Source organism: Chiloscyllium punctatum, chromosome 9 (genome assembly GCF_047496795.1).
Source record: "Chiloscyllium punctatum isolate Juve2018m chromosome 9, sChiPun1.3, whole genome shotgun sequence".
Lineage (NCBI taxonomy): Eukaryota > Metazoa > Chordata > Chondrichthyes > Orectolobiformes > Hemiscylliidae > Chiloscyllium > Chiloscyllium punctatum.
In genome coordinates this window covers 128,740,474-128,764,913 of record NC_092747.1, presented here as the reverse complement: position 1 = coordinate 128,764,913, position 24,440 = coordinate 128,740,474, and the positions used below count along the sequence as shown (strand labels likewise).

Sequence of the window (24,440 nt, the reverse complement as noted above, 5' to 3'; positions counted from 1 at the left end):
ATAGGGTTCCCTGAAATGGGTATTGGGACTGCTGCTTTTGTTAATTGAAATTCATGACTCAAGACTTTGGTGTGCAGAACAAATTACAAAAATTGCAAATTGCACAAAACTTGGAAATATTGTGAACTATAAAGAGGATTGATAAACTTCAAATTTACAGATTTGTAGAATGTATGGAAACATGACAAGTGAAATTTAATCTTGGTAAGACTAATGATGGAAAACAATGGGATATATATACGCATTGTTGAAGCTGACAGGACAGTTTATGAATGTAATTAATAAGCTATGAACTTTATAAATTGACGCATGTGCAAAAAATCACAAGAAAGATACAATGAATCTTCCTACAACCTGGTTCCATCTCAGTGGGAGTATTTTATCCAATTGTGCACACCATACTTTAGGAAGGACGTCAAGGCATTGCAAATAGGATAGATTTAATAAAGCTCAGATGTTCTCTTTGGAGAAGAGAAGGTTGAAAGGAAATTCAACAAAAGTGTTTAAAAAAAAATCATGAGTGGTATGGCGAGTAGATAGAGCAGAACTGTTCCTGTTTTCCTGTTCTCAGAAGGATAAGAAACAGAGGACACCTACACCTCCTCTAGTCATTTTCCTTCATCGACCTGTGCCCCTGAGGGGGATTTGGTGATAAAGGGCATGGTTACTGAGTGACAAAGGGGTCCTCACAAGTAAAGGAAGTACCTGCAGAGGTAAGGGCTGAGGAGAAGGTGTTATGGAATAATGGAGGGAAGAAGGTTAAGGATGTTGGCTGGAAGGAAGAACAAAACAAATGCCCTTGATTTTGGATTTAAAAAGTGGTCTATGAGCTCCTTGTATTTCATGTCATGGAAGAGTACAGTAGAACGTTGTTGGAATATGAATGACAAATTCTACAGGAACCTTATCCAAAGGAGATATCCATAGACAAGATTGTAACCTAGAAGTGGTTGCAGCTGCTTTCCATTGCTTTTTATTGTCCACTTAATTTTAGCCATTAGGTTTGAAATCACAGTGTTACCTGTTGTACTAGTTAGAAGATTGACTCCGATATAGTTGCACAATGATGTCAATCAAGCCATTATAATATTTTTATTGAATGAAGCATCATGCCTTTCTCTGTAAAAAGGTAGATAATCTTGATTGGTAAAGCCATGTGAATAGTTGGCATGTGATGGAGAACGTTACTGAGAAATTGTCGAGGTATATAATTATCGTAGTGGTGAAAATGTTGAGTTTAAGTCATGCTGGGTTTGAAGTTACTGAACTTTGGCATCAATATTGAGGATTCAATATAACAAGAAAAAGAAAATACATGTAAATATTTTAAAATCTTCTTTGTATATTTCTTTCCTTATTGCAGACATGGCATTGTAACACTACAAGCTCAGTCTGAAGCCAACAGAAAACTTTGGTTGGAAGCAATGGATGGAAAAGAGCCAGTATGTGATTATATATAACAAAGATGGTTATCAGTATTCCTTCTTGTTACATTCATCTCCATGTTCCACATGTTGTGGCATCCAATCAGTGCCCTGAAGTTAATGCTGATTGGGAAGGGGGAAAGGGATGTGAAGTGCGATTTTCTTTTTTCTGAGCCTCTTCCTCCCTCTTGCTCCTGTCTCACTTCAGATCCTCCACTTTGAGCTGAGTTTGTGTTCGGTTTTTGGTTTAGTCCTCCGGGAGGCAGCCAAGGAGAAACAATAAAAATTGTTTTTTTTTCGATATTTCAAGTCATTTGCTCTTCGATCCACAGGGCTGTAATAAAGAAGCCTCACAGTCAAGTACCATCTTTCTTGTCCTGTAACATAATTTTTAATTCCCACATTTGCTTTTCCAGTTTGTACACATTGGGTTGAATCTTTCAAGCCTGCTGTTAGGATGGTGGATGGGAGGTGGGGAGGTGGCATGGCAATCTTAATGAGGTGAGAGGCAAAAAATGCAGCTTCCAAAAAGTGGGTTCTACTTTTTGAATCAAGTTTCAGAACCTTTCAGAAACGCTTCTGATTGGTTAAAATGCATTTTAAGATACAAAACTAATTATTCCATACCCTAAAATCCACAAAAGAAAATCATATGAAAAGGATTTAAAATAAGATGTGGCACAAAACTGAGTGCTAAAAAATGGCTGAATTGTGATAACATTTAGGAAAGCGTAACTGAAAAATGGCTATGTGCTGTGATTAGGAGACAGTGAGAACTGCAAATGCTGGAGAGTCAGAGTTAATAAAGCGTGGCACCGGAAAAGGCACAGCAGGTCAGGCAGCATCCAAGGAGCAAGAGTCAGCATTTCGGTCAGGATCCTTCTTCAGGACTGGAGAAGGGGAAGGGGGTTGAGAAATAAATTGAGGAAGGACAGGTGGGGCTGCAGAAAAGATAGGCAATACGTGGGTGAAGGTAGGAGGTGATAGTGACAGGTGGGAAGGAAGATGGACAAGTAGGTCAGGTCAAGAGCGCAGATCTGATTCAGAGGGTTGGATCTGGGAGGGGAGATTTGCAAACTAGTGAATTCAATGTTCGTGCCATGTGGTTATGAGCTCCCGAGGTGGAAGATGAGGTATTCCTCCTTCAGTTGGATTCACCAGTTTCTGAATCTCCCCTCCCCCCACCCTATCCCAGATCCAACCCTCTGACTCAAATCCACTGTCTTGACCTGACCTACCTGTCTATCTTCCTTGCCACCTATCTGCTCCACCCTCCCACCGACCTATCATTATCACAACCTACCTTCGCCCACCCAGTGCCTACCTTTCCTCTAGCCCTACCCCCCATTTATCTCTCAATCCCCATCCTCCTTCTCCAGTACTGAAGAAGGTTCCTGTCTAAAACATCAACTTTCTTGCTCCTCAGATGCTGCCTGACCTGCTGTGCCTTTTCCAACACCTTATCAACTATATGCTCTTATTGACTTGATTCATAGATCAAAGTAACAGCAAAGTGTCAGGGCAGCTTCTGGACTTTTTGAAATAGTACCAATATGATATTTTTTAAAATTAAGATACATTGGTTGGAACATTACTGTTTCAAATTTTCAGCTTAAGAGTAAATAGATCGATTAGTTTTTAATGAAATTTATAACACAAACAATATGTCAGGTGAACCCTATGGAAAATTTCTAAATTGTTTTCATTCAGAGACTATTGCATAGTAAATATTCGATTTCAGTATTAGTGCTTTGCTTTTACTGCTCAATTTGAAATTTTACCTCAAATTATAAAAATCAAAAATTACTACATGTAGTTTGGTATTTTATCAACATTGTCAAATTGCTAATAATACATTTTTTTCAGATATACACTCTGCCACCTCTTAGCAAGAAAGAAGAATGTAAGTAACTTTGTCATCTTAGAAATGCATGACTTATTATTGTTCCTTACACACGGTTTAAAGGTTTTAATATATAACTGTTTATTTTAAATGAATACAAGCAAAATAAAGTTGCAAATCTATTAAATGTAGTCACCTATTAAAACATATCATCATATATTATCAAGCAGTACACATCAAATTGTGTCACAAATATGTGCAATTCATGCCAAAAAAACTCATGGTTTTCTGTATTTCAAAATAATTAATTGTATAGAGTTATATAGCATATAAACTGTGATTTGTTACTCCTACGTGTTAAGAAGATAAAAATTTGTAAAAACCAAAAGAACTGCGGTGACTGGAAATCAGAAACAAAAACAGAAACTGCTGGAAACGCTCAGCAGATCTGGCAGTATCTGTGGAGAAAAATTGAAGTTAACATTTGGATCAAGTGACCCTTCCTCCAGTTCTGAGGGCAGCACAGTGGCTCAGTTGTTAGCACTGCTGCCTCACAGCGCCAGGGACCTGGGTTAGATTCCAGTCCCAGTTGACTGTCTGCGTGGAGTTTGCACATTCTCCCTTTGTATGCGTCGGTTTCCTCCGGGTGTTCTGGTTTCCTCCCACAGTCCAAAGATGTGCAGGTCAGATGAATTAGCCATGCTAAATTGCCCAGAGTGTTAGGTGCATTAGTCAGAGGGAAATGGGTCTGGGTGGGTTACTCTTCGGAGGGTCAGTGTGGACTTGTTGGGCTGAAGGGCCTGTTTCCATACTGTAGGGAACCTAATCTAGTTAAACTGCTGTCTCTCTGCAGATGCTGCCAGAGCTGCTGTGCTTTTTCAGCAATTTTTGTTTTTGTTAAAAATTTGTCACCATCTGTCAGTCAAAAATAAAAACAGGTCTTGTCTTTATTTAATATCTTTCAAGCTTTCCAGCTATGCATTAGCACTTCGCAATCAATAAATTATTTTTGAAATGAAGACACTATTACATTGGCAAATGTAGCAAATAATTTACACAAGCCAATGCTCCACAAGCAATTATGAGCTCAACAGCAATCTTTTTGTTGTTCCAACTGGGGTAAATTTGACCACGAGAAGTGCCCCATTTACATACTGTCAATGAGATCTTTTGCATCCACCTGAGTAGGTCAACCGTGACATCTCAATCTCAACAGTACAATGCTTCTGAATCGCTACAGTAAAGTAGTATCCTAAATGTTTTGTTCAAGTATCCTTGTGCTCTACATTCATTCTCCAAGACATGCTGCATTGCAACTAGAATGCCTGTTGTGGTTCTGTTCACCGAGCTGGGAATTTGTGTTGCAGATGTTTCGTCCCCTGTCTAGGTGACATCCTCAGTGCTTGGGAGCCTCCTGTGAAGCGCCGCAGGAAAGATCACAGAAGCGCTTCACAGGAGGCTCCCAAGCACTGAGGACGTCGCCTAGACAGGGGACGAAACATCTGCAACACAAATTCCCAGCTCGGCAAACAGAACTACAACGAGCACCCGAGCTACAAATTTTCTCCCAAACTTTGAACTAGAATGCCTGCTTGTACACCCGTGTCTAGGAGAAATTGGTTTGTGCACACATCTTGAACACAATAAGAGTTCTCTCAATATCTGTGACACCAAGGCTCCTGAGATTGCAACTTCCAAACTCTCAACTGCTTCTATTGAAAGGGGCATGGGCAGCAGATACATGGGAACACCACCACTTACAAATCCAGGAATGTGTCTTTCCCCCCCCCCCCCCCCCCCGCCCCCACCAAAGAAAAACAGCATTGTGGGCATAGCAACATCAAATGGACTTCAATGTTTCAAGAAGGTAACTTACCATTATCTTCTCAAGGGCAATTAGGAATGAGCAATGATTTCCTCAAGGCAGTGGAGCCTACATCCCCTGAATGAATAAAAATCAATTACTCCCTGTAGAGTTGTGCAATTTGAAACAAATGTAAAAAACAGTGAACAATCATAGATCCATAACCACAGTGAAAGAAATTAACCAGCCATTGACCTCTAAATAATTGATGTTACTTTTAAATAAGATTGGTGGGATTCCTTCCGGTTGCTAAATGTGTGTTTAGCTATGCAAGGTTAAAAGAAGGCATTGCTGGAGTGCTGAAGTCCTAAATTAGCATTGTATGCTGAGCAATGCAATGATCCACCTGCTCACGTATATACAGAGACCATACAGTGTATTTTGTAACTCTTAAAAACTTTAGGAGGTAATGTTCTTTTCCCACTGCCCCCAAGTCTCACCTCTATCTTATTATGGGGCTTGAAATCCATTTTACTTCTTTAAAAATACTTGCTAAGCTGAGAGGAACCAACTCAATAATCCTATTTAACCATTTAGAATTGCCTTTTAATAAGTGTTACTAATTTTGAGATTTTCTCTTTAGTATCTCATCCATTATGCATTATATTAATCTTTTCAGTTAGTTAGCTGAGAGCGCTGGCAAAGGAACATTCTGTTTTGGTTAATGTAACTTGCAGTTCAAATATCTTTAAAACCTGTTCAATGTTACATTATCATTGGGAACAAAGAACAATGACTGCCTCTTTTTCTTGAATATTTAGCAAATTCATTTTATGTTGCACTCCATAAAACAACAGACACAGACAGTACATGTAGACATGGGAATTTCAGTAACTGAAAAAAATAGACTCAGGTTTAAAAGTTCCATTGGATATTTGTTGAAAGGTGATTAACTTGAGTTTTAATGTTGTTGAAAACTATTTTCAGATACATGACTAACAAGAATAACATTGTAATTTCTTTGTTTTATTCTCCTGAATTTGCTGAATAATTACTTGTGAATCTAAGGGACTCAATTTTGTTTTGCAGTGTACCTTAATGAGGCAGGTTTTAATTTTGTAAAGAAATGCATTGAAGCTGTGGAGGCAAGAGGTATGAGATTGACTGCTATTTCTTGATACTGAACTTGTAAACAATGATTCCTAAACGGGCAATTTTGTTAAAATCACAAATTTATTGTCATTAGCATGACATATTTTGAGTCAAATCCTCCAAGTATGTTATTCGGTTCAGCAGCATTGAAGATACGTTTCACTAAATAGAGCACCAAGATTGCAGGGGAAAGATATAGCAGGGGAATCGAGTGAAAGGGTGGAGAGAAGGTCATGGAAAGGTGAAATGGATGATTGGAAACAGGTGAAGAACAGAGTGAGGGGAATAATCCCTACAGAGTTAGAATGAAGGAGTGAGGTTGTAAGGCCTTCCTGGGTGCCTATTGCACTCTCAACTACCTTCTCTCCAGCCCCATCCCCCTCCCATTTATCTCTCCATCCACGAGGCTTCTAGCCTCATTCCTGATGAAGCGCTCCGGCCTGAAGCGTCGATTTTCCTGCTCCTCGGATGCTGCCTGACCTGCTGTGCTTTTCCAGCACCACACTAATCTTGTTGCAAAGTTTTAGCCAGCTGAAATATCATGTCAATTTATTGCTGCCAGCATGAGGAGACAGAGCCTCCAGAACTTCTTTGTGGTGTAATTGAAAGAAACTATGTGCAGAGCAGCTGTAGAATTGAAAGGAGGATTTACAATCGTGTATTTCAAAATGCATTTAGGCATTGCAAAGCTGCATTGAAAGGTTCGTGTTGCAGTTCTGATAAAAAGATTTGCTTTATTTTATCAATTCTCTTCACAAAATACTTGCCATTGATAAATCTTTTACTTGAAAAGCCTGTCGGCAAATAATTATAGGAGAAAGTGAGGACTGCAGGTGCTGGAGATCAGAGCTGAAAATGTGTTGCTGGACAAGCGCAGCAGGTCAGGCAGCATCCAAGGAGCAGGAGAATCGACGTTTCGGGCATCAGCCCTTCTTCAGGATGCTGCCTGACCTGCTGCGCTTTTCCAGCAACACATTTTCAAGCAAATAATTATATTCTTACATAGTTCCACTTTTGGCTTTGGAGGATAATACATCTTTGAATATTCATATCAATCGCAGCATTACCTAACAATGTTACTGGTACTGATTTTTAATGATTTATTTTGAGTTTTTATTGACTGAGTCTGCCTCCAAAGTTTTCAATGTCATTGGATTAATTGATTAATATTGATTTGACATTTTTCACTTCATTGAGTTTCTATCTGCCCTTTCTGTGATATACATTCTTCCACCACCATGAATTGATCTCATTTTGAATTGTTATTAAAACTGTACTTTGAATCTTTCAAAGCAGTTTATCAAACCCCTGATGCACCTTATTCTTTGATGGCAGGTACATAGTACCTTTCACTTTATAATCATGTGAGTGTCACTCCATGACTAACCAGTGGGAGGTGTACCTCAGTATTATAGAGTTCATACTGCTTAATCATACCAGCCCCTCACAGTTGAACACAATTTATCAAGAATTGACAAAACTGATATTCATCCTGCAATCAGAAATGTGTGAATGTCTGATGAGACTCAGGGCTTGATTTGTTGCTATTGGTGGCAGAGATCTCTGTATATTGCCTCTAAGTTGGCAGCTGAGTTAAACCTATGATATTTGTCCAACAACAAGCTATGCACGTAAAGCATATACTAATGTTGGAAACAAATTTATTTTTGAGCTGAAGATTATAATCATCTAAAGCTTCCATCCAATAGTTCTATAAACAAAACTGGAGGAACTAGACAAAATTAAAATCTAAAAGGTGTGGAAGCGGGATATTTGAAATAAAAACAGGAAATGCTGGCGTATGGTTCTGTATAGAACCTAAAATCTATTTTACTTTATTAAAAATACTTGCTGTCGTCTTTATGGTCTGGCACTATTTGTGGAGCGAGAAGGAGTTAGGGATTCAGGTCTGTGACCTCTCATCAGAAACCTTTCGAATGAAAAGTCATTGATTCTGGAGAAGAGCTGGAAGGTTGGAAAACTGCCAATGTGACACCCCTGTTTAAAATGGGGGGAAACAAAGAGAAGGTAACTATGGCTGATTAGGTTCACGTCTACTGTTGGAAAAATGTTGGATTCCATTATTAAGGAAGTAAAGAAGCAGCTTTGAAAAATCATAGTCAAGCAGAGTCAGCATGGCTTCATGAAAGGGAAATAGTGTCTGACTGATTTATTAAAGTTTTTTAAGGAAGTCTTGAGCAGAGTGAGAGATGGAAGCCAGCAGATTTGTTATAGTTGATGTCAAGAAAGCATTCACCTATAAACGGTGAAGTCCACAAAATAAGAGACCATGCTGTTAGAGATAGTAAACTGGCAGTGGCAGAGAACTGGCTAATGGGCAGGAAAGTGCACGTGGGGATATGGAGTTCTCTTTCAGGGAGGCAACCTGCAGGCTGTGCAGTATCACAGGGAACAGACCTAGGACTGTTTGTTGTTTGTAATAGAGCATAGAACATAGAAAAGTACAGCACTGACCAGGCTCTTTGGCCCACGATGTTGTGCCAAGGATTATTCCGAATCTAAAAATAAAATACCCTAACCTACGCATCCCTCAATTCACTGCTCTCCATGTGCATGTCCAGCAGTTGCTTAAATGTCCTTAATGACTCTGCTTCCACCACCACCGCTGGCAACGCATTCCATTCAATCACAACTCTCTGCGTAAAGAACCTACCTCTGACGTCTCCTCTATACCTTGCTCCTAATATCTTAAAACTATGACCCTTCATGCCAGTCAGTCCTGCCCTGAGGAAACGTCTCTGGCTAATAACTCTATCCATGCCTCTCATTACCTTGTATACCTCAATCAGGTCACCTCTATTCTTTTTTTCTCTCCAGAGAGAAAAGTCCAAGCTTAGTCAACCTCTCTTCGTAAGACAAGCCCTCCAGTCCAGGCAGCATCCTGGTAAACCTTCTTTGCACCCTGTCCAAAGCCTCTGTATCTTGCCTATAGTAGGGTGACCAGAACTGGACACAATATTCCAAGTGTGGTCTCACTAAGACCTTGTAGAGCTGCAGCAAAACCTCGCGGCTCTTAAACTCAATCCCCCTGTTAATGAAAGCCAAAACACCATATGCTTTCTTAACATCCCTATCAACTTTGAGGGATCTATACACTTGAACACCAAGATCCCTCTGTTCTTCCACACTGCCATGAATCCTGTCTTTAATCCTATATTCAGCATTCGAGTTCAACCTTCCAAAATGCAATGCTTTGCATTTATCCAGGTTGAACTCCATCTGCCATTTCTCAGCCCAGCTCTGCATCCTGTCTGTGTCGCGCTGCAGCCTGCAATAGCCCTCGATACTATCAAAGGCATCTCCAACTTTTGTATGATCTTCAAATTTACTAACCCACCCCTCAACCTCCTCATCCAAGTCATTTATAAAAACTACAAAGAGCAGAGGCCCAAGCACAGAGCCCTGTGGGATACCTCTCAACACTGACCTCCAGACAGAATACTTTCCATCTACACCCACTCTCTGCTTTCTGTCAGCCAGCCAATTCTGAATCCAGACAGCCAAATCTCCCTGTATCCCATACCTCCTGACTTTATAAATGAACCTACCATGGGGAAATTTATCAAATGTTTTGCCGATGTCCATATATACCACATCCATTGCTCGACCTTCATCTACCTGTCTTGACAACTCCTCAAAGAACCCAATAAGATTAGTTAGGCATGACCTGCCCCTCACAAAGCCATGCTGACTGCCTTTAATCACACTATGCTTTTCCAAATAGTCATAACTCCTATTCCTCAGAATTCTTCCCACAACCTTGCTGACCACAGATGTGAGACTGACTGGTCTGTAATTGCCAGGGATTTCCCTATTCCCCTCGAAGCATTCGCCTCCGTCCAATCCTCTGGTATGACTCCTGTGGAGAGTGAGGAGGCAAATATTCTCACCAGCAGCTTAGCAACCTCCTTTCTCGCTTCCCAGAGCAACCTGTGATAAATCTGGTCTGGCCCTGGGGACTTATCAATCTTAATGTTTTCCAAAATATCCAGCACATCAACTTCATCAATCTTGATCTGTTCAGGCCTGTATCCCAGCTCCTCAAAGTTCTCATTCACAACAAGGTCCCTTTCCTTTGTGAAAATGGAAGCAAAAAACTCATTTTGGGCTTCCCCTATCTGATCAGACTCCAGCACAAGTTTCCTACGCTATCCCTGACCGGTCCTACCTTCTCCGTGATCATTCTCTTATTCCTCATGTATGAGTAAAATGCCTTTGGGTTCTCCCTAATCCTTTTGCCAAGCCTTTTCCGTGCTCCCTCCTGGCTCTCCTCAGTCCATTTCTGAGCCCCTTTCTAGCAAGCCTGTAATCCTCTCAAGCTGTGCTAGATCCTTGCTTCCTCCACCTTACATAAGCCGCCTTCTTCCTTTTGACGAGAAGCTCCTCTGTTCTCATTATCCACGATTCCTTAATCTTACCCCTTCTTACCTGTCTCAGAGGAACAAATTTGTGCATCACTCACAACAACTGTTCCTTAAACAGTCTCCACATGTCTGCTGGAACAATTGCTCCCAGTCTGTACTTCCCAACTTCTGTCTGATAACGTCATAATTTCCTTTTCCCCAATTAAATATCTTCCCTCGGTAACTGTTCCTTTCCCTCTCCAAGGCTATGGTAAATGTGAGGCAGTTGTGACCACTGTCACCAGAGTGTTCTCCCACCACGAGATCTGACACCTGTCCTGGCTCATTGCTGAGCACCAAATCCAAAATGGCTTCTCCCCTTGTCGGTCTGCCTACATACTGAGTAAGGAAACTCTCTTCAACACATCGGACAAAAACTGTTCCATCGAAACCATCTGCACTAAGGAGTTTCCAGTCGATATTGGGAACAACAACCCTGCTACATCTGCATTTTCCAAAATCTGTCGGCCTATGAATTCTTCAATCTCCCTACTGCTATTAAGGGATCTGTAGCAAACCCCTAATGAGGTGGCTGCTCCCTGGCTGTTCCTAACTTTCACCCATACTGTCTCAGTCGATAAACCTTCCTTGATAACCTTCGTTTCTGGAGCTGTGATGCATTGTCTGATTAGCAATGCTACACCCCCTCTTTTTCCACCCTCCCTGTTCCTTTTAAATGTTCCAAACCCTGGAACATCAAGCAACCATTCCTGTCCCTGTGAAACCCACGTCTCCGTTATGGCCACAACATCACTCTTATTTCTGATACTTGCATTAAAGCTGACACACTTCAACCGATCCCTTAGTTTCATCACATGAAAAGCCTTCCTGATAGGTTCACTACACCCTGTCACTGCCCCATCTACGACTCACCCCCTCTCAAATATTTAGTTCTGGATCCCCGAGCTAGTTTAAATCCTCCCGAATCCACACGATCAAATCTCCCTCTCAGGACATTTGTACCCCTCCAGTTCAGGTGCAACCTGTCCTTCATGTACAGGTCCCACCTTCCCCAGAAGGCATCCCAATGGTCTAGGTATCTGAAGCCCTCCCTCCTGCACCAGCCTCGCAGCCACATGTTAAGCTGCATTTGCTGACTGTTCCTCATCTCACCTTATGCACGAAACACAGAATGCTAAATGTACAGATGCAGCTAGTAATCAGGAAGGGTAAAGGAATAGTGGTCTTTATTTCAAGCAGGTTTGAGTATACGAGTCGGCAAGTATTGCTTTAACTGCACAAGGTGTTGGTGATGCCATATCTGGAGTACTGTGTGCTGTGTTTTGATCCTCTTATTTAAAGAAAGATTGTTTAATTGGAGACAGTTCAGAGAAGGTTCACAATCTGATTACCAGTATGGATGGATTTACTTATGAGCAAAGGCTAAACAAGTTAGGACTCTACTCGCTGGAGAGGTGATTGCATTGAAACATAGAGATTTCTAAAGGAGCTTGACATGGTCAATGCTGAAAAGATGTTCTCGCTCATGGGAGAGTCTAGGACTAGAGGGCATAGTCTCAGAATGAAGGGGCACCAATTTAAAACTGAGATGAAAATACACTTCTTCTTTCAGAGGGTTTAGAGTCTTTGGAACTACTTGCCACAAAGAGCTGGGAGCAGAGATCTTATGTATTTTAAAGATGAAATGGCTTTTTGATCAGTCGGGGAATCAACAATTTCGGAAAAATGGCAGGAAAGTGCACGTTAGAAATGCTGGATCAACTGTGATCCTACTGATTGGCAGAGCAGGATTGAGGAGCCATAACAGCTGCCTCCTATTCCTATTTTATGTGGTATCAGGGACCTGAAATGGTAATTCTGCTCTCCTCTCCGCTGATGTTGCCAGTCCTGCTATTTTTAAAAATTTATTATTTCCAACACTTTTGCATTAGAGAAAATCAAACACACAACATAATTATTTTTCACTGATTACTTGTTGGAATTTAGTACATGCCATTTGATGTTCATAATTTCTATGAAAGGACTTGTTTGATTCTCAATTTTTCTCAGTATTTTTAACCTTGACATATCTATTTGAAGGTATTAATGCCATGGGACTGTACAGAATGAGTGGAGTAAATTCCAAAGTGCAGAAGCTAATGAATACTGTATTTGGTAAGACGTTACATTAATTCTCAAAAGGATTTCCACAGATTATACATTGCATATTTTTCATTTGATGCACTGGATTGTATATGTTTTTTAAAAAGCTTATTCTTAGATTTTCAATTATTAAACACAGCTGTAAACTTTTACATAGATCTGTTTTCTGTATCCCTAAATGCCTTGGTACATTTATTAGCTGTGTGTAGGTAAAGGTTGATTTATTGCAGATATTTGTCTAGAGGACCTGTTTCTTAAAACATGAAGCCATCATACAGAACGTCACTTGTATGTAGATAAGACTACAACATGCATGATGCTTTAAACATGTCAATAGAACTTTTGATGCATGATGTATTTGGGATAGTAGTTAAAGTGTTTTAAAGTCAGGCAAATTTATGCTTCACCTAACATTTTTTATCATATTTTTAAGAAAAATGAAAGTCGATTTCTATGTTAATTTTGAATCTATTCTGACTCCTTACAATGGAAGGACATCAGATGGAAATCCCATAGCAATATTAATATCGAGCATGGCATTTCTTAATTACTTTGGCTGGCTTTCCAGAAAGTAAATATCTGCTGATGTCCTCGTATAAATATAAATGAATAATCAAGTCTCATTTTGGAGGTAAGAGGGAGGTAATGAGCAAAAAAAAATCATTTGTTGTTGGCAGGTTATTTTCCTCAACCTTTGCAGTATGTCATAATGAAAATATGTTTCATGTTAATAATGCAATGTGGAGTTTTGTTAAGGATTGTGTTAAACTTTTTAAAATGAATTTTGATTGTCTGTTCCCAGTAAAACTTGAAATACTTGCAAGCATAAGCATCTAATTCATGCATGATATTGTGAATAATCAATTAATTAGGGCGGCAAGGTGGTTCAGTGGTTAGCACTGCTGCCTCACCACGCCAAGAACTTGGGTACAATTCCACCCTCTGGCAAATGTGTGGAGTTTGTACGTTCTCCCCGTGTCTGCATGGGTTCCTCTGGATGCTCCAGTTTCCACCCACAGTCCAAAGATGTGCAGTTTAGGTGGATTAGCCTAAGGTGGATTAGGTGGGAAATGCAAGCTTAGAGAAGGTAGGGGAGTGGGTCTGGGTGGGATGCTGTTCAGAGGGTCAGTGTGCGCTCAATGAGTTGAATGGCCTGCTTCCACACTGTAGGGATTCTACAATTCTATGATTAATTTCTGTGTTATACTGTCATAATTAAAAATAACAGAAAGGTTATGCTACTGTGCATTTTTATAAACATTGATACTGGCATAATACCATAATGTCAATTATACTTGCTTGCAACAGGCAGAATTGAATAGGACACAAAGTGGTATTATTGGTAATTAATCAGACAAATGGATTAACATAGAATATTTTGAAACATTTGTCCAAAGTGTATACTTCGGCTGCTTATAATGGAACTTATTCCTTTGCAAAATTTCAATAATTGGATAAGTTAATCATGTCCAGACATCCGACAGCTTTGTATGGCTGGGACTAATCCTATGCATGTAATTTGTACTGTGCAGGTATTCTGTGCTCATTGTGTTTGTGGGCAAAAAGATCCATTTATATTATGTATCTGTGAATCACACTGCATTTTCCTGGATAAATTACTGTGCCTTTGTTATCTGTCTTTACCTGGGAGTGATAATGATAATATTATGGGACTATGGAACCTCAGGTAAATGTTATGGGGACATGGATTGCAATCCAATTAAGACAGATGTTGGAATTTCAATTCAATAAAAATCTAGAATAAAAAAAGCCAGTTTAATGATGATTGTTGATTGTTGTAAAAGCCCATCCGATTCACTAATGGCTTTTAGTGTCTGCCATCCTTATCTGGTCTGGCCTAAGTTTGACTCTTGACCCACAGCATTGAGGTTGACTCTTAACTACCCTCCACCAATTTGGATAAGCAAGATGCCTCACCAGTAATGCCCACGTGTCATAAATAAATGTTTAGAAAAGGTTACTCTTATGACTCGTAGTTGGAAGAAACAAAAAAGAGTTTCTGAGGGCAGATAGGTAGGACAGGTGACATTTCATTGCAAATGCAAGCTGACATTTGTAAATGTGTTGCTATTTTACATTGTCATCTATCTGATCCATTCTCATTGTAACTACAGCTACAAGAATCAAGTTACATAGGTTACCCATCCTCAGCACCATATCATTTATGCTCTTGGGTCCAGCAACTTCCCAACTTCGTCCAGAGGCTCACTGAGGATGTTACCTAGTATCGGACGAAACATCCAAAAATGAACCTTCCAGCTCATTGAGCAAACCTACATCCAGAACTTCCCAACTGCCTGACTACTTTCAGTGAATAGCCAGGCTGCCAAAGAAAATCAAACCAAAGATAAGCTGAGCTGGGAGAACTGCCTTTCATTGTACAAGTTTTTATTTAAATCTTGGAAGCCTTTTGCCTGAGGCAGTATCTATTAGCTGTAATCAAATTGGCTCTAGAACCCTTCCAAGCCCAGACTTTTCTGAACCTGTGTTTTTATGACCCCCCTGAAAAAATACCAAGGACAACATAACCTTGTTAGAAGAGCAGCATCCATCACAATAGACACATGTGCACTGATTGAATGTATTCTGACCAAAGTACAATTTTTTTTTACTGTCTGATCAAATTGTCCACTATAATTCAACTCTGAAGTACTGGGTCATACCATTCAAAAGCAATTCCTTTGCTTGGCTATTGCACCAAATAGTAAAACTAGTTTTTTTCTAATCTACTCCTGCCTATTAACTTGTCGCTGATTTGGATCTAGCACTTCTGTAATGCTACATGCTCAAGCACCACTCTCCACTGAAAGTTTAAGAAGGCAGCCATTGCAAGTTACAAAAAATGAAATACATTTGGTTTTATCATTATGGTTTTGCTGAGGGAAATTCTATATAATGAAGAATGGCTGAGAAATGCATAATATTCCTGTAAAACCTTCACGGTTGACAGTTGGGTTTTTTGTAAAACAAAGTCTTGATTTTTGGAAAATGGTTTGTCCTGCATAAACCAGTTGAAACTGTAATGTTTATCATGTTTATATTCTTCAATAAGTACACGTGTTGTAAAATTAAATTGCTGTCTTTGTTAAACTTAATATATATAATTTTCCTTTCTCGATAGCACCTAGAGCAGCACCTGACATGGAACTTGATAGTGAATTGTGGGATATGAAGACCATTACAAGTGGCCTTAAAAACTATCTCAGGTATGGGTTAATGGGGATTAACTGGGGCTAAATTTTGCAGTTTTGATATGGTTAATGGAGGGACAACAAGAAGTGTGCACTCCCCTCACTCCTACTCTCACTGTTTTGCATTTTGAGTCTGCTTTTATGAAGGAGATTTCCAATCCAAATCCTATGTGAGGCAAAATGCCACGCAGGAGAAGATGGGAGGTATGTTCCAGCCACCAATTTAAAGGACCCCTTCAATCTCACTCTTTCCAAATTGTTATGTCAATCTTTAAAACTAAACAAATCAAGTCTACTGATAGCCAAATGCTGTTGTTACACACTGGAAAGGTCCTGTTTGCAGGCCTTTTTGTTTATCTCCTTGAGGCTTCCTTATACATGGCACACCGCATTACATGTTTCCCATATGACTAATGAAAAACGGAACGTTACAGTCAATTGCTTTTTAATAGGCTTAATAGTCCTTTTTTAAAGAAGGGGTGGCTTCAAATTTCAGCATTTACTCACTTTCTGTGTTATCAGTGACTGGTGGAATAGAGTCAGCTTGCTTGAGCTGATGTTATCACATTTTCTTTTATGTTGGCTACGTTTCTAGCGGATCTCACTCCTCCAATATTAGGTGCATTAGAATCTATTACATTCTTATAAATGGACAAACCAGGCCTAAGTTAAAATGTATGAAAGACAATGTAACTTATAAGGAAGAAATGTCAAAGCATTGTACTGCAGTGCCAGAATAAAGTTTAGACATTTAATTTTCTCAAATGACCAGGAGGGAAATGATATGACTTTACATTCTTTTGCGGTCATGCCATCTTGTGAATTTTGTAAGTCTCAATAAAAGTTTTCATAGACAGAATACATAAGTATTACATGTGTTCATCACTATCTATCTGACCATCTACAGGTGCAGCGGCATCCCTTCCTGACATGGGGAACTTGTTGACAGCAGTAGGGCCAGCGCCTTAATTCGTAAAACAATCTGCAGCCACACTCTGTGCTGCTCGCAACATTCCATACTGAGTACACATTGGGCTTCTCCACCCAATGTAGATGCTTTACTGCAGTTTTGAAGAATGGTCACTGAGCCCAATGCATTTGTGATTTCTGTCCACAGAAGCTGAGGTTTTCTGCATATTTCTGTTTTTGTTTCTGATTTCTAGCATACAGCATAGAAACAGTCACTTTGATCTAGTCCATGCTGAACATCATCCCAAACTAATGCAGTCCCACTTGCCTGTTCCTGGCCCATATTCATCTAAACTTTTCCTATTTATGTACTGATCCAAATGTCTTTTAAATGTTGTAATTGTGCTGACATCCACCACTTCCTCAGGAAGTTAATTCCATATGCGTACCACCCTCTGTGTACAACATTTGCCCCCAAGTCTTTTATAAATCTCTCTTCTCTCACCTTAAAAATGAGCATTCTGGTCTTGAAATCCTCCATCCTAAGAAAAAGGCACCTACCATTAACTCTCTGTATACCCCTCATGATTTTATAAACTTCTGGAAGGTCACCTCTCAACCTCCTATGCTCCAGGGAAAAGAATCCCAGTCTATCTAGCCTTACTTTATGACTCAAACCTTCCATACCCAGCAACACCCTGGTCAATCTCTTCTGAACCCTCTCCAGCTTAATAATTGCCTCCCTGTACAAGAACAACATGACGCACAATCTCCTGTACTCAAAGGACTGAACAATGAAGGCAAGTGTGCCGAACACCTTTTTCACCATCTTGTCTACCTAACAATACCCAAGGCCCTACCAATAATTGTATAAGCCCTACCTTTGTTTGTTGTATTAAAATGCAATACTTCACACTCATTTTTTTATTTAGGTTTTAAAATAAATTGGGAAAGGAATTTACTAACACTCTGGCATTCTGCCATTGCTTTCCAATACTCTGGGTACTATTCGAGAGCAGTACTCAAAGACAGTTGACAGTTTAGAATTTTGCATATGGGGACATACATTTTTGCTACTTAGCAATTAGAAAATTGTGGTGTTATACTGGCATAACTAGTGGTGTGTCACATTTGGATTTATTTGGTTGCTTGTGGTTCATCATCAAGTTACAAATCACTATAAAAGTTACCAAATGACTAAATCTTAATCGAGGATATTTTTTTTCTATCCTAGATGCCTTGTAGAACCATTGATGACTTATAAACTGCATAAGGATTTAATTGCAGCTGTTAGTAAGTAGCTATTATAAAGATTCAGCATTATTTTCTGCACTAGTTTGAAAGTAATAGACTTTGAAGAGAAGACTGAGAATACAGAGTTTACATGCTTTTCATGTTGGATGCAGCGGATAGGTCAGTTATTGCTGGGATCTTGGAGTTTTTTTTATTGGTTTCTGAATCATTTCAAGTAGTGCAAATGAAGGGCGGCACAGTGGTTAGCACTGCTGCCTCACAGCGCCAGAGACCCGGGTTCAATTCCCGCCTCAGGCGACTGACTGTGTGGAGTTTGCACTTTCTCCCTGTGTCTGTGTGGGTTTCCTCCGGGTGCTCCGGTTTCCTCCCACAGTCCAAAGATGTGCAGGTCAGGTGAATTGGCCATGCTAAATTGCCCGTAGTGTTAGGTAAGGGGTAGATGTAGGGGTATGGGTGGGTTGCGCTTCGGCGGGGCGGTGTGGACTTGTTGGGCCGAAGGGCCTGTTTCCACACTGTAAGTAATCTTAAAAAAAAATTCAGATGTAAGCCATTCTGCCTCATGCTGAATTTTGTCAGATTGGCAGTGGCCCCACAAAAGGACCAGAAAGGTGGAGGCAAACCTGCTTTTCTTTCTATGCTGACATATCCAAACTTTCAGTTGAATACTGGAAGGTTGAATAAAATTGTCATGGAGAAAATTCAATTATTAAAATTTCAGTTTGATGGTAAATTTCTTCTCTAAATTGAGTTTCATGCTGAAGTGATTAATGGTTGTTGTGCAATTTAAGGGGGAAAGAATGTATTTGGCCATCAGATAGTCATTATTTTAAAATACATTTGTTGAATGAAAGGTATCATGCAAACTGAAATATCAGTTTAATCTACTATTAATTCTAGCATTTTAAAAAAGTGTCAATAGACACTTAGGGCAGCATGGTGGCACAGTGGTTAGCTCTGCTGCCTCTCAGCGCCAGAGACCTGGGTTCAATTCCCGCCTCAGGCGACTCTCTGTGTGGAGTTTGCACATTCTCCCCGTGTCTGCGTGGGTTTCCTCCGGGTGCTCCGGTTAGGTGAATTGGCCATGCTAAATTGTAGTGTTGGGGAAGGGGTAAATTTAGGGGAATGGGTCTGGGTGGGTTGCGCTTCGGCGGGTTGGTGTGGACTTGTTGGGCTGAAGGGCCTGTTTTCATACTGTAAGTAAGTAATCTAATCTATAGACTGAATCTATTGTACAAACTTCTACAGAATCAGATGACCAAAATTACAGAGTCCGTGCTGTTCATGCATTGGTTTATAAATTGCCAGAAAAGAACAGAGAGATGCTTGACCTTTTGCTGAAACATTTGGTGAAGTGAGTGGTTTTATATTTTTTCAGTCATTACAAGATGTCTGTCAATGGTAATCATGCTTATTTAATTTATTTTGTATTTTAGAAATGTAATCTAACATTTTGAAGTTAGTTTACTGTTTTTTAACACTTCATAATTTTAATGTCAGAGTAATCTGTTAATTGAAGGATACTGGTAATGTCATTACTTGCAAGGATGAAATGTGAGTGTTTTGGATAAAATGCATTAACTTTCTCCAATCAAATTAATCTATAAGGTACCAACTTAACTCTTAATTTTAAAGTTTCTCAGACTACTCAAGTTTTTAACAACATAGTCAATTTAGGATAGTCTCAATACTGAACAAGTCTCTCCCACCAGACGTACTATTATACCTAATTTTTGCATGTTCCTCAACTTGGACCACTGCGAATACCCCAACCTTCAACCAAACTATTCTAGCTTGGAATCAAACAGCAAAACTTATACAAAATCAAATTATAATACAAAATAGGAATAAAATGTAGACCTTGAAAATGGGGCTGAATTGCATCTGTTACCTTAGTTCAATTATCCTTCCAACCTTTCCTTCATATGTTTTTTCCCTACCCTTTTCAAAGTGATCTCTCTAATGACAGAAAATTGGAAGGTTTATGCCCAAAACATCAACTCTCCTGCTCCTAGGATGCTGCCTGACCTGCTATGCTTTTCCAGTGCCACACTTTTCAACTCTGATCTCCAGCATCTGGAGTCCTCACTTTCTCGTAGGATCTTTGTGTCAAAGACAAAGTGACCATTATTCATGTGAACCTTAATAGTTGAAATCCAGCAAATTATTCACTCAAAGGACTTGACAAACATGAGAATGTGCTTCCAGTAAATGTATCTTGGCGATTAGAGTTGGGACACTTTGCTCCATCAAATCTAACTGGATTATCTAGTTAAATAACTTTAACTCTAACTTCTAAACTGACCAGGGACGGAAACATGGATCTCTCAAATAATGAAAATCTTGTGAAAACATTGGCGAGGAAAAGTAAAGAATAATATCTAATTTCAACAAAGTTCGAATTGATAGATGTACTCCAGGTTGCCAGTTCAGAAAATGTGCTTTTCCTTTGAGCAACTTACAACATAAATGAGTGCAATAATAATGGTAGCAAACATGAAGAGAAATTATGACTAAGGTAAATTAGTCATACCTCACATGGATGACCAGCAAAACTTTACAAAAAAACCTCTCCTTCAGTATCATGTCCAGGAACCTAGAGTTCACATTTTCTGTTAGCCATTAATCATTTCTACAGTATCGATGGGAGTTAAACATGGGCACCCCAGTTGTTTGGAAGAATATTTATGTTTGCAGAACAGTTCAGATCCACATAATGGCTATGTGTCAAATTGTAAAAGTAAAACAAATGAACCAAAAGAGAAAGGCATTGAGGAGATGAAGTAGTTTGAATAGAAATATGTTTTTGGTTCAGATAAATACAAAGCTGAGATTGGGAAAGGGACTTGCCAAACAAATTTAGAATGGAATTGCATCTAAATGATCTTTGAGCATTAGGCATTGTTACGACACAGAGGCCAAACCCCTCTGTTAATTAAAACCAAACATCCAGAAAAGTTCCCCTCATAATCTGTTAAAAGTATGAGGAAGTGAAAGAGAACTCTTAATTTCCATTATTTAAAGAAAAATTATAATTTATTTTCCTAATAGAACACTAAACAAAACTATTAAAACAAAAATTAAACAAAACAGGAGGCTCCCAAGCACTGAGGATGTCACCTAGACAGGGGACGAAACGTTTGCAAGACAAATTCCCAGCTCGGCGAACAGAACCACAACAACGAGCACCCGAGCTACAAATCTTCTCCCAAACTTTGAAAACTATTAACAAATCCAAGCCCCCTTTTTTCTCAACTAATTACTATCTGACCCAGACTCTATAAAAATGTTACTCTAATAATACAGTTAATAAACATTACATTAACCAAATCCCAAGTCCACACAGTCTCTCTCTTCTCCACTGTCTTCAATCTTCTGTCTGCTCATCTCCCTGGGTCATCTTCTTACTTTTTACTGCTTTTACAGGAAAACGTACCTTTTGATGGAGAGTGCCTTCCTATTTATTTGAGAGCAAGATGTTAGATAGGATGTTAGCTCTCCGGCTCTACGGCAGTTGGTCTCCTGTTCAGTGGCAGTTGCTGTAACCAATTTTCATAATGCCCTGGTTTTATACCCCCACCCCCCCCCCCCCTCCCCCCCACATCGTACCCTATCATTGGTCCGATGCTGTCAATACAATAAATTCAAACTCAATTGGATTTTAGTAACCTGGGCAAAATTTAAATTAATTGTTGTCAAAACAGCAACCAAACTCGGGTACCCATTTAACAGTCAGTTGCTACATGTGTATATTTTGGAAGAGCCCATCTCTTACTTGTTATATCCTGCAGCCGTTGCAGTACTTTACATTTACTTTAAAAATTCAGAAAACCACTTTCTATCTTAAAGTGAACATACACTCTTTCGAGAGTCCTCAAACACAACTCTTTTCAGATCATTTTTCTTTGCTATATATGGTGGCAGAAACTTAAATTAAAGAGTAACAAGAAAACTGGATCAGTGGGTTTCTGATAAATACCTCTTTGAATGAAAACCTCAGGGAATGATAGTGATCTTGCAGAGACTCAGAACAAACAATTTTGATGTACCTACTTTCTCTTAGAAATAAGGGAAACCAGGGAAGATGGATTGTATTCATGAAGACATGGAATGCAGTTCTGGCAGAAGTGATTAATAGGTGCAAGAGATAACTGATACATTGCCTAAAGTATAGTGATCTCTTTCAGCCTTAATATTCCTACATTGTCATAGATTCAGCTGCTTTGTCCATTTCCCAGTTATAAATAAATGTAAATGGCACTTCTGAATGCAATAATTTTCACAATCTGTAATTTCAGAGTTTCCACTCACAGTCAAAAGAACCTGATGACTATATCTAACTTAGGTGTGATTTTTGGTCCAACATTAATGAGATCCCAAGAAGAGACTGTAGCAGCAATGATGAACATTAAATTTCAGAACATTGTGGTTGAGATTCTGATTGAGAATTATGAAAAGGTAGGATTGAATTTTTTTTTCTTTTCAGTGGCTATATTTCATATTTTAAATAGTTCATTGTCATAAGTCATGGATAAAGACAAAACAAAAATGTCTCTTTTTAAAGTTGTCTTCCTGCTTATTTCATATTCTGCCATCTGTCCATGTATTGAGTCCCAATTTTCCCCATTTTATAAATGATAGGTGGTGACTAACTTGCCGCACCCACTACCGAGAATTTTTTTCCAAATTGCACACTAATGAGCTAGTTGAGAGATTCCCAGTAATCCTCTCAGCATATTAGAAGCATCAACACTGGTGTCCCAGCTCACTAGAACGTCAGCCAAGCAGAGACCAGCAGCTTATGGATCCTAAAGGCTGTCAATCAAGACCCGCTTTTAAGAGAATCCAATGCCAATGTAGTCTTTTTACTTGGCTTTTAAGTCTAGCCCCCACCGTCTCACAAAGATAGACAGACAAATGGACATGCTTAAGAAATGTATAAAAATGTAAAATAAATTAGATGTAACTGGCCAGGTCACTTGGGCAGACTGCATGACCTATAACATCACTGATTATATGGGATTACATCTTGCTCGGCTTCTGACAACACCGATGCATGCAGATTGTTTCCAGTAGGCTTTGAGGAATATTCACTTAATTAAAATGAGAGATTCTATTCGTCAGACTTCCAATAATTTGCTAATGTGAGCACAACCAGAGAGCAATCACACCTCTGTCCTGGTCAAAACCAATACAAACTTTGCCATTGTCCTTCTAGATGATAAAGGTCACAAATTTAGAAGGTGAAATGGAAGAAACTTTGGTGAGTATTGCAGTGCTTTCTTATAGGTGATAGATGGGTTGCCAATTGAGCGGGCTGCTTTCTCCTGCTAGGTGTCAATACCCATCCAAACAAGAGGGGAGTATTCCCATCACACTCTTAACGTGTGCTTGTAAATGGTGGATATGCTTTGGAGAATCAGGAAGTGATTTACAGCAAAATTCCTAGTCTCTAAGCCGCTTTTGTAACCACAGCATTTTTATGACTAATCCAGTTCAGCTTCTGGACAGTGATAACACCCCAGAATGTTGAAGGAAAGGTATTCAGCAATGGTAATGCTCTAGTTAGAGATGATCATTGCCTGCTATTTGTGTGGCATGAATGTTACTAAATACTTATCAGTAGAAGCCTGCATATTGCCCAGATCTTGCTGCATATGGACACAGACTATTTCAATATCTGAGCAGTTGTGAATGGAAATTTCATTCCTGACCTTATGATGGAGGCAAGGTTATTAATGAAGCAGCCGCTGATGGTTGGGCATAGGACAGTACCCTGAAAAACTTCAGGGATGCCCTGGAGCTGAACTGACTGACCTCCAACAAACACAGACAGCTACCCATCGCTGAGCAAGTGGGACACCAAACATTGTAAGTGACAACTGGCTGATCAGAGAGCAATGGCACAGAATGGTGACTGAAATTGATGACTACAGACAAATTTGTGAGCAATATACTTTGGCAAAAGCAGAAAGGGTATTTCACCTGACATGAGATCCTCAGTTGCCAAGAGATCTCTGGTGATCTTTACAATGGATTTTATAGTCCCTGACCCCGGCAGACTTTGGACAAAACACATTCTTGTGCTCACTGATTAGATTCCCTTCAGTGTGGAAACAGACCCTTCGGCTCAACCAGTCCACACCGACCCTCTGAAGAGTAATCCACCCAGACCCATTTCTCTCTGGCTAAGGCACCTAACGGTATGGGAAATTTAGCATGGGCAATTCACCCTGACCTGCACATCTTTGGACTGTGAGAGGAAACCGGAGCACCCAGAGGAAACCCACGCAGACACGGGGAGAACGTGCAAACTCG

The 24,440-nt window shown here is 39.6% G+C and overlaps 1 protein-coding gene across 3 annotated transcripts in view; it reads left to right on the top strand.

Annotated features, from left to right (window-relative positions):
- arhgap42a (Rho GTPase activating protein 42a) overlaps positions 1 to 24,440 on the top strand; it is a 335,015-nt gene that overhangs the window by 277,297 nt on the left and 33,278 nt on the right. For all 3 annotated transcript variants that reach the window (XM_072578263.1, XM_072578262.1, XM_072578264.1), the window contains exons 11-18: positions 1,364 to 1,442; positions 3,291 to 3,327; positions 6,161 to 6,223; positions 12,688 to 12,762; positions 15,893 to 15,977; positions 18,106 to 18,164; positions 19,371 to 19,476; positions 22,421 to 22,580. In XM_072578263.1, coding sequence (XP_072434364.1) covers positions 1,364 to 1,442; positions 3,291 to 3,327; positions 6,161 to 6,223; positions 12,688 to 12,762; positions 15,893 to 15,977; positions 18,106 to 18,164; positions 19,371 to 19,476; positions 22,421 to 22,580 — 664 coding nt within the window. The remainder of the gene's footprint in view (positions 1 to 1,363; positions 1,443 to 3,290; positions 3,328 to 6,160; positions 6,224 to 12,687; positions 12,763 to 15,892; positions 15,978 to 18,105; positions 18,165 to 19,370; positions 19,477 to 22,420; positions 22,581 to 24,440) is intronic.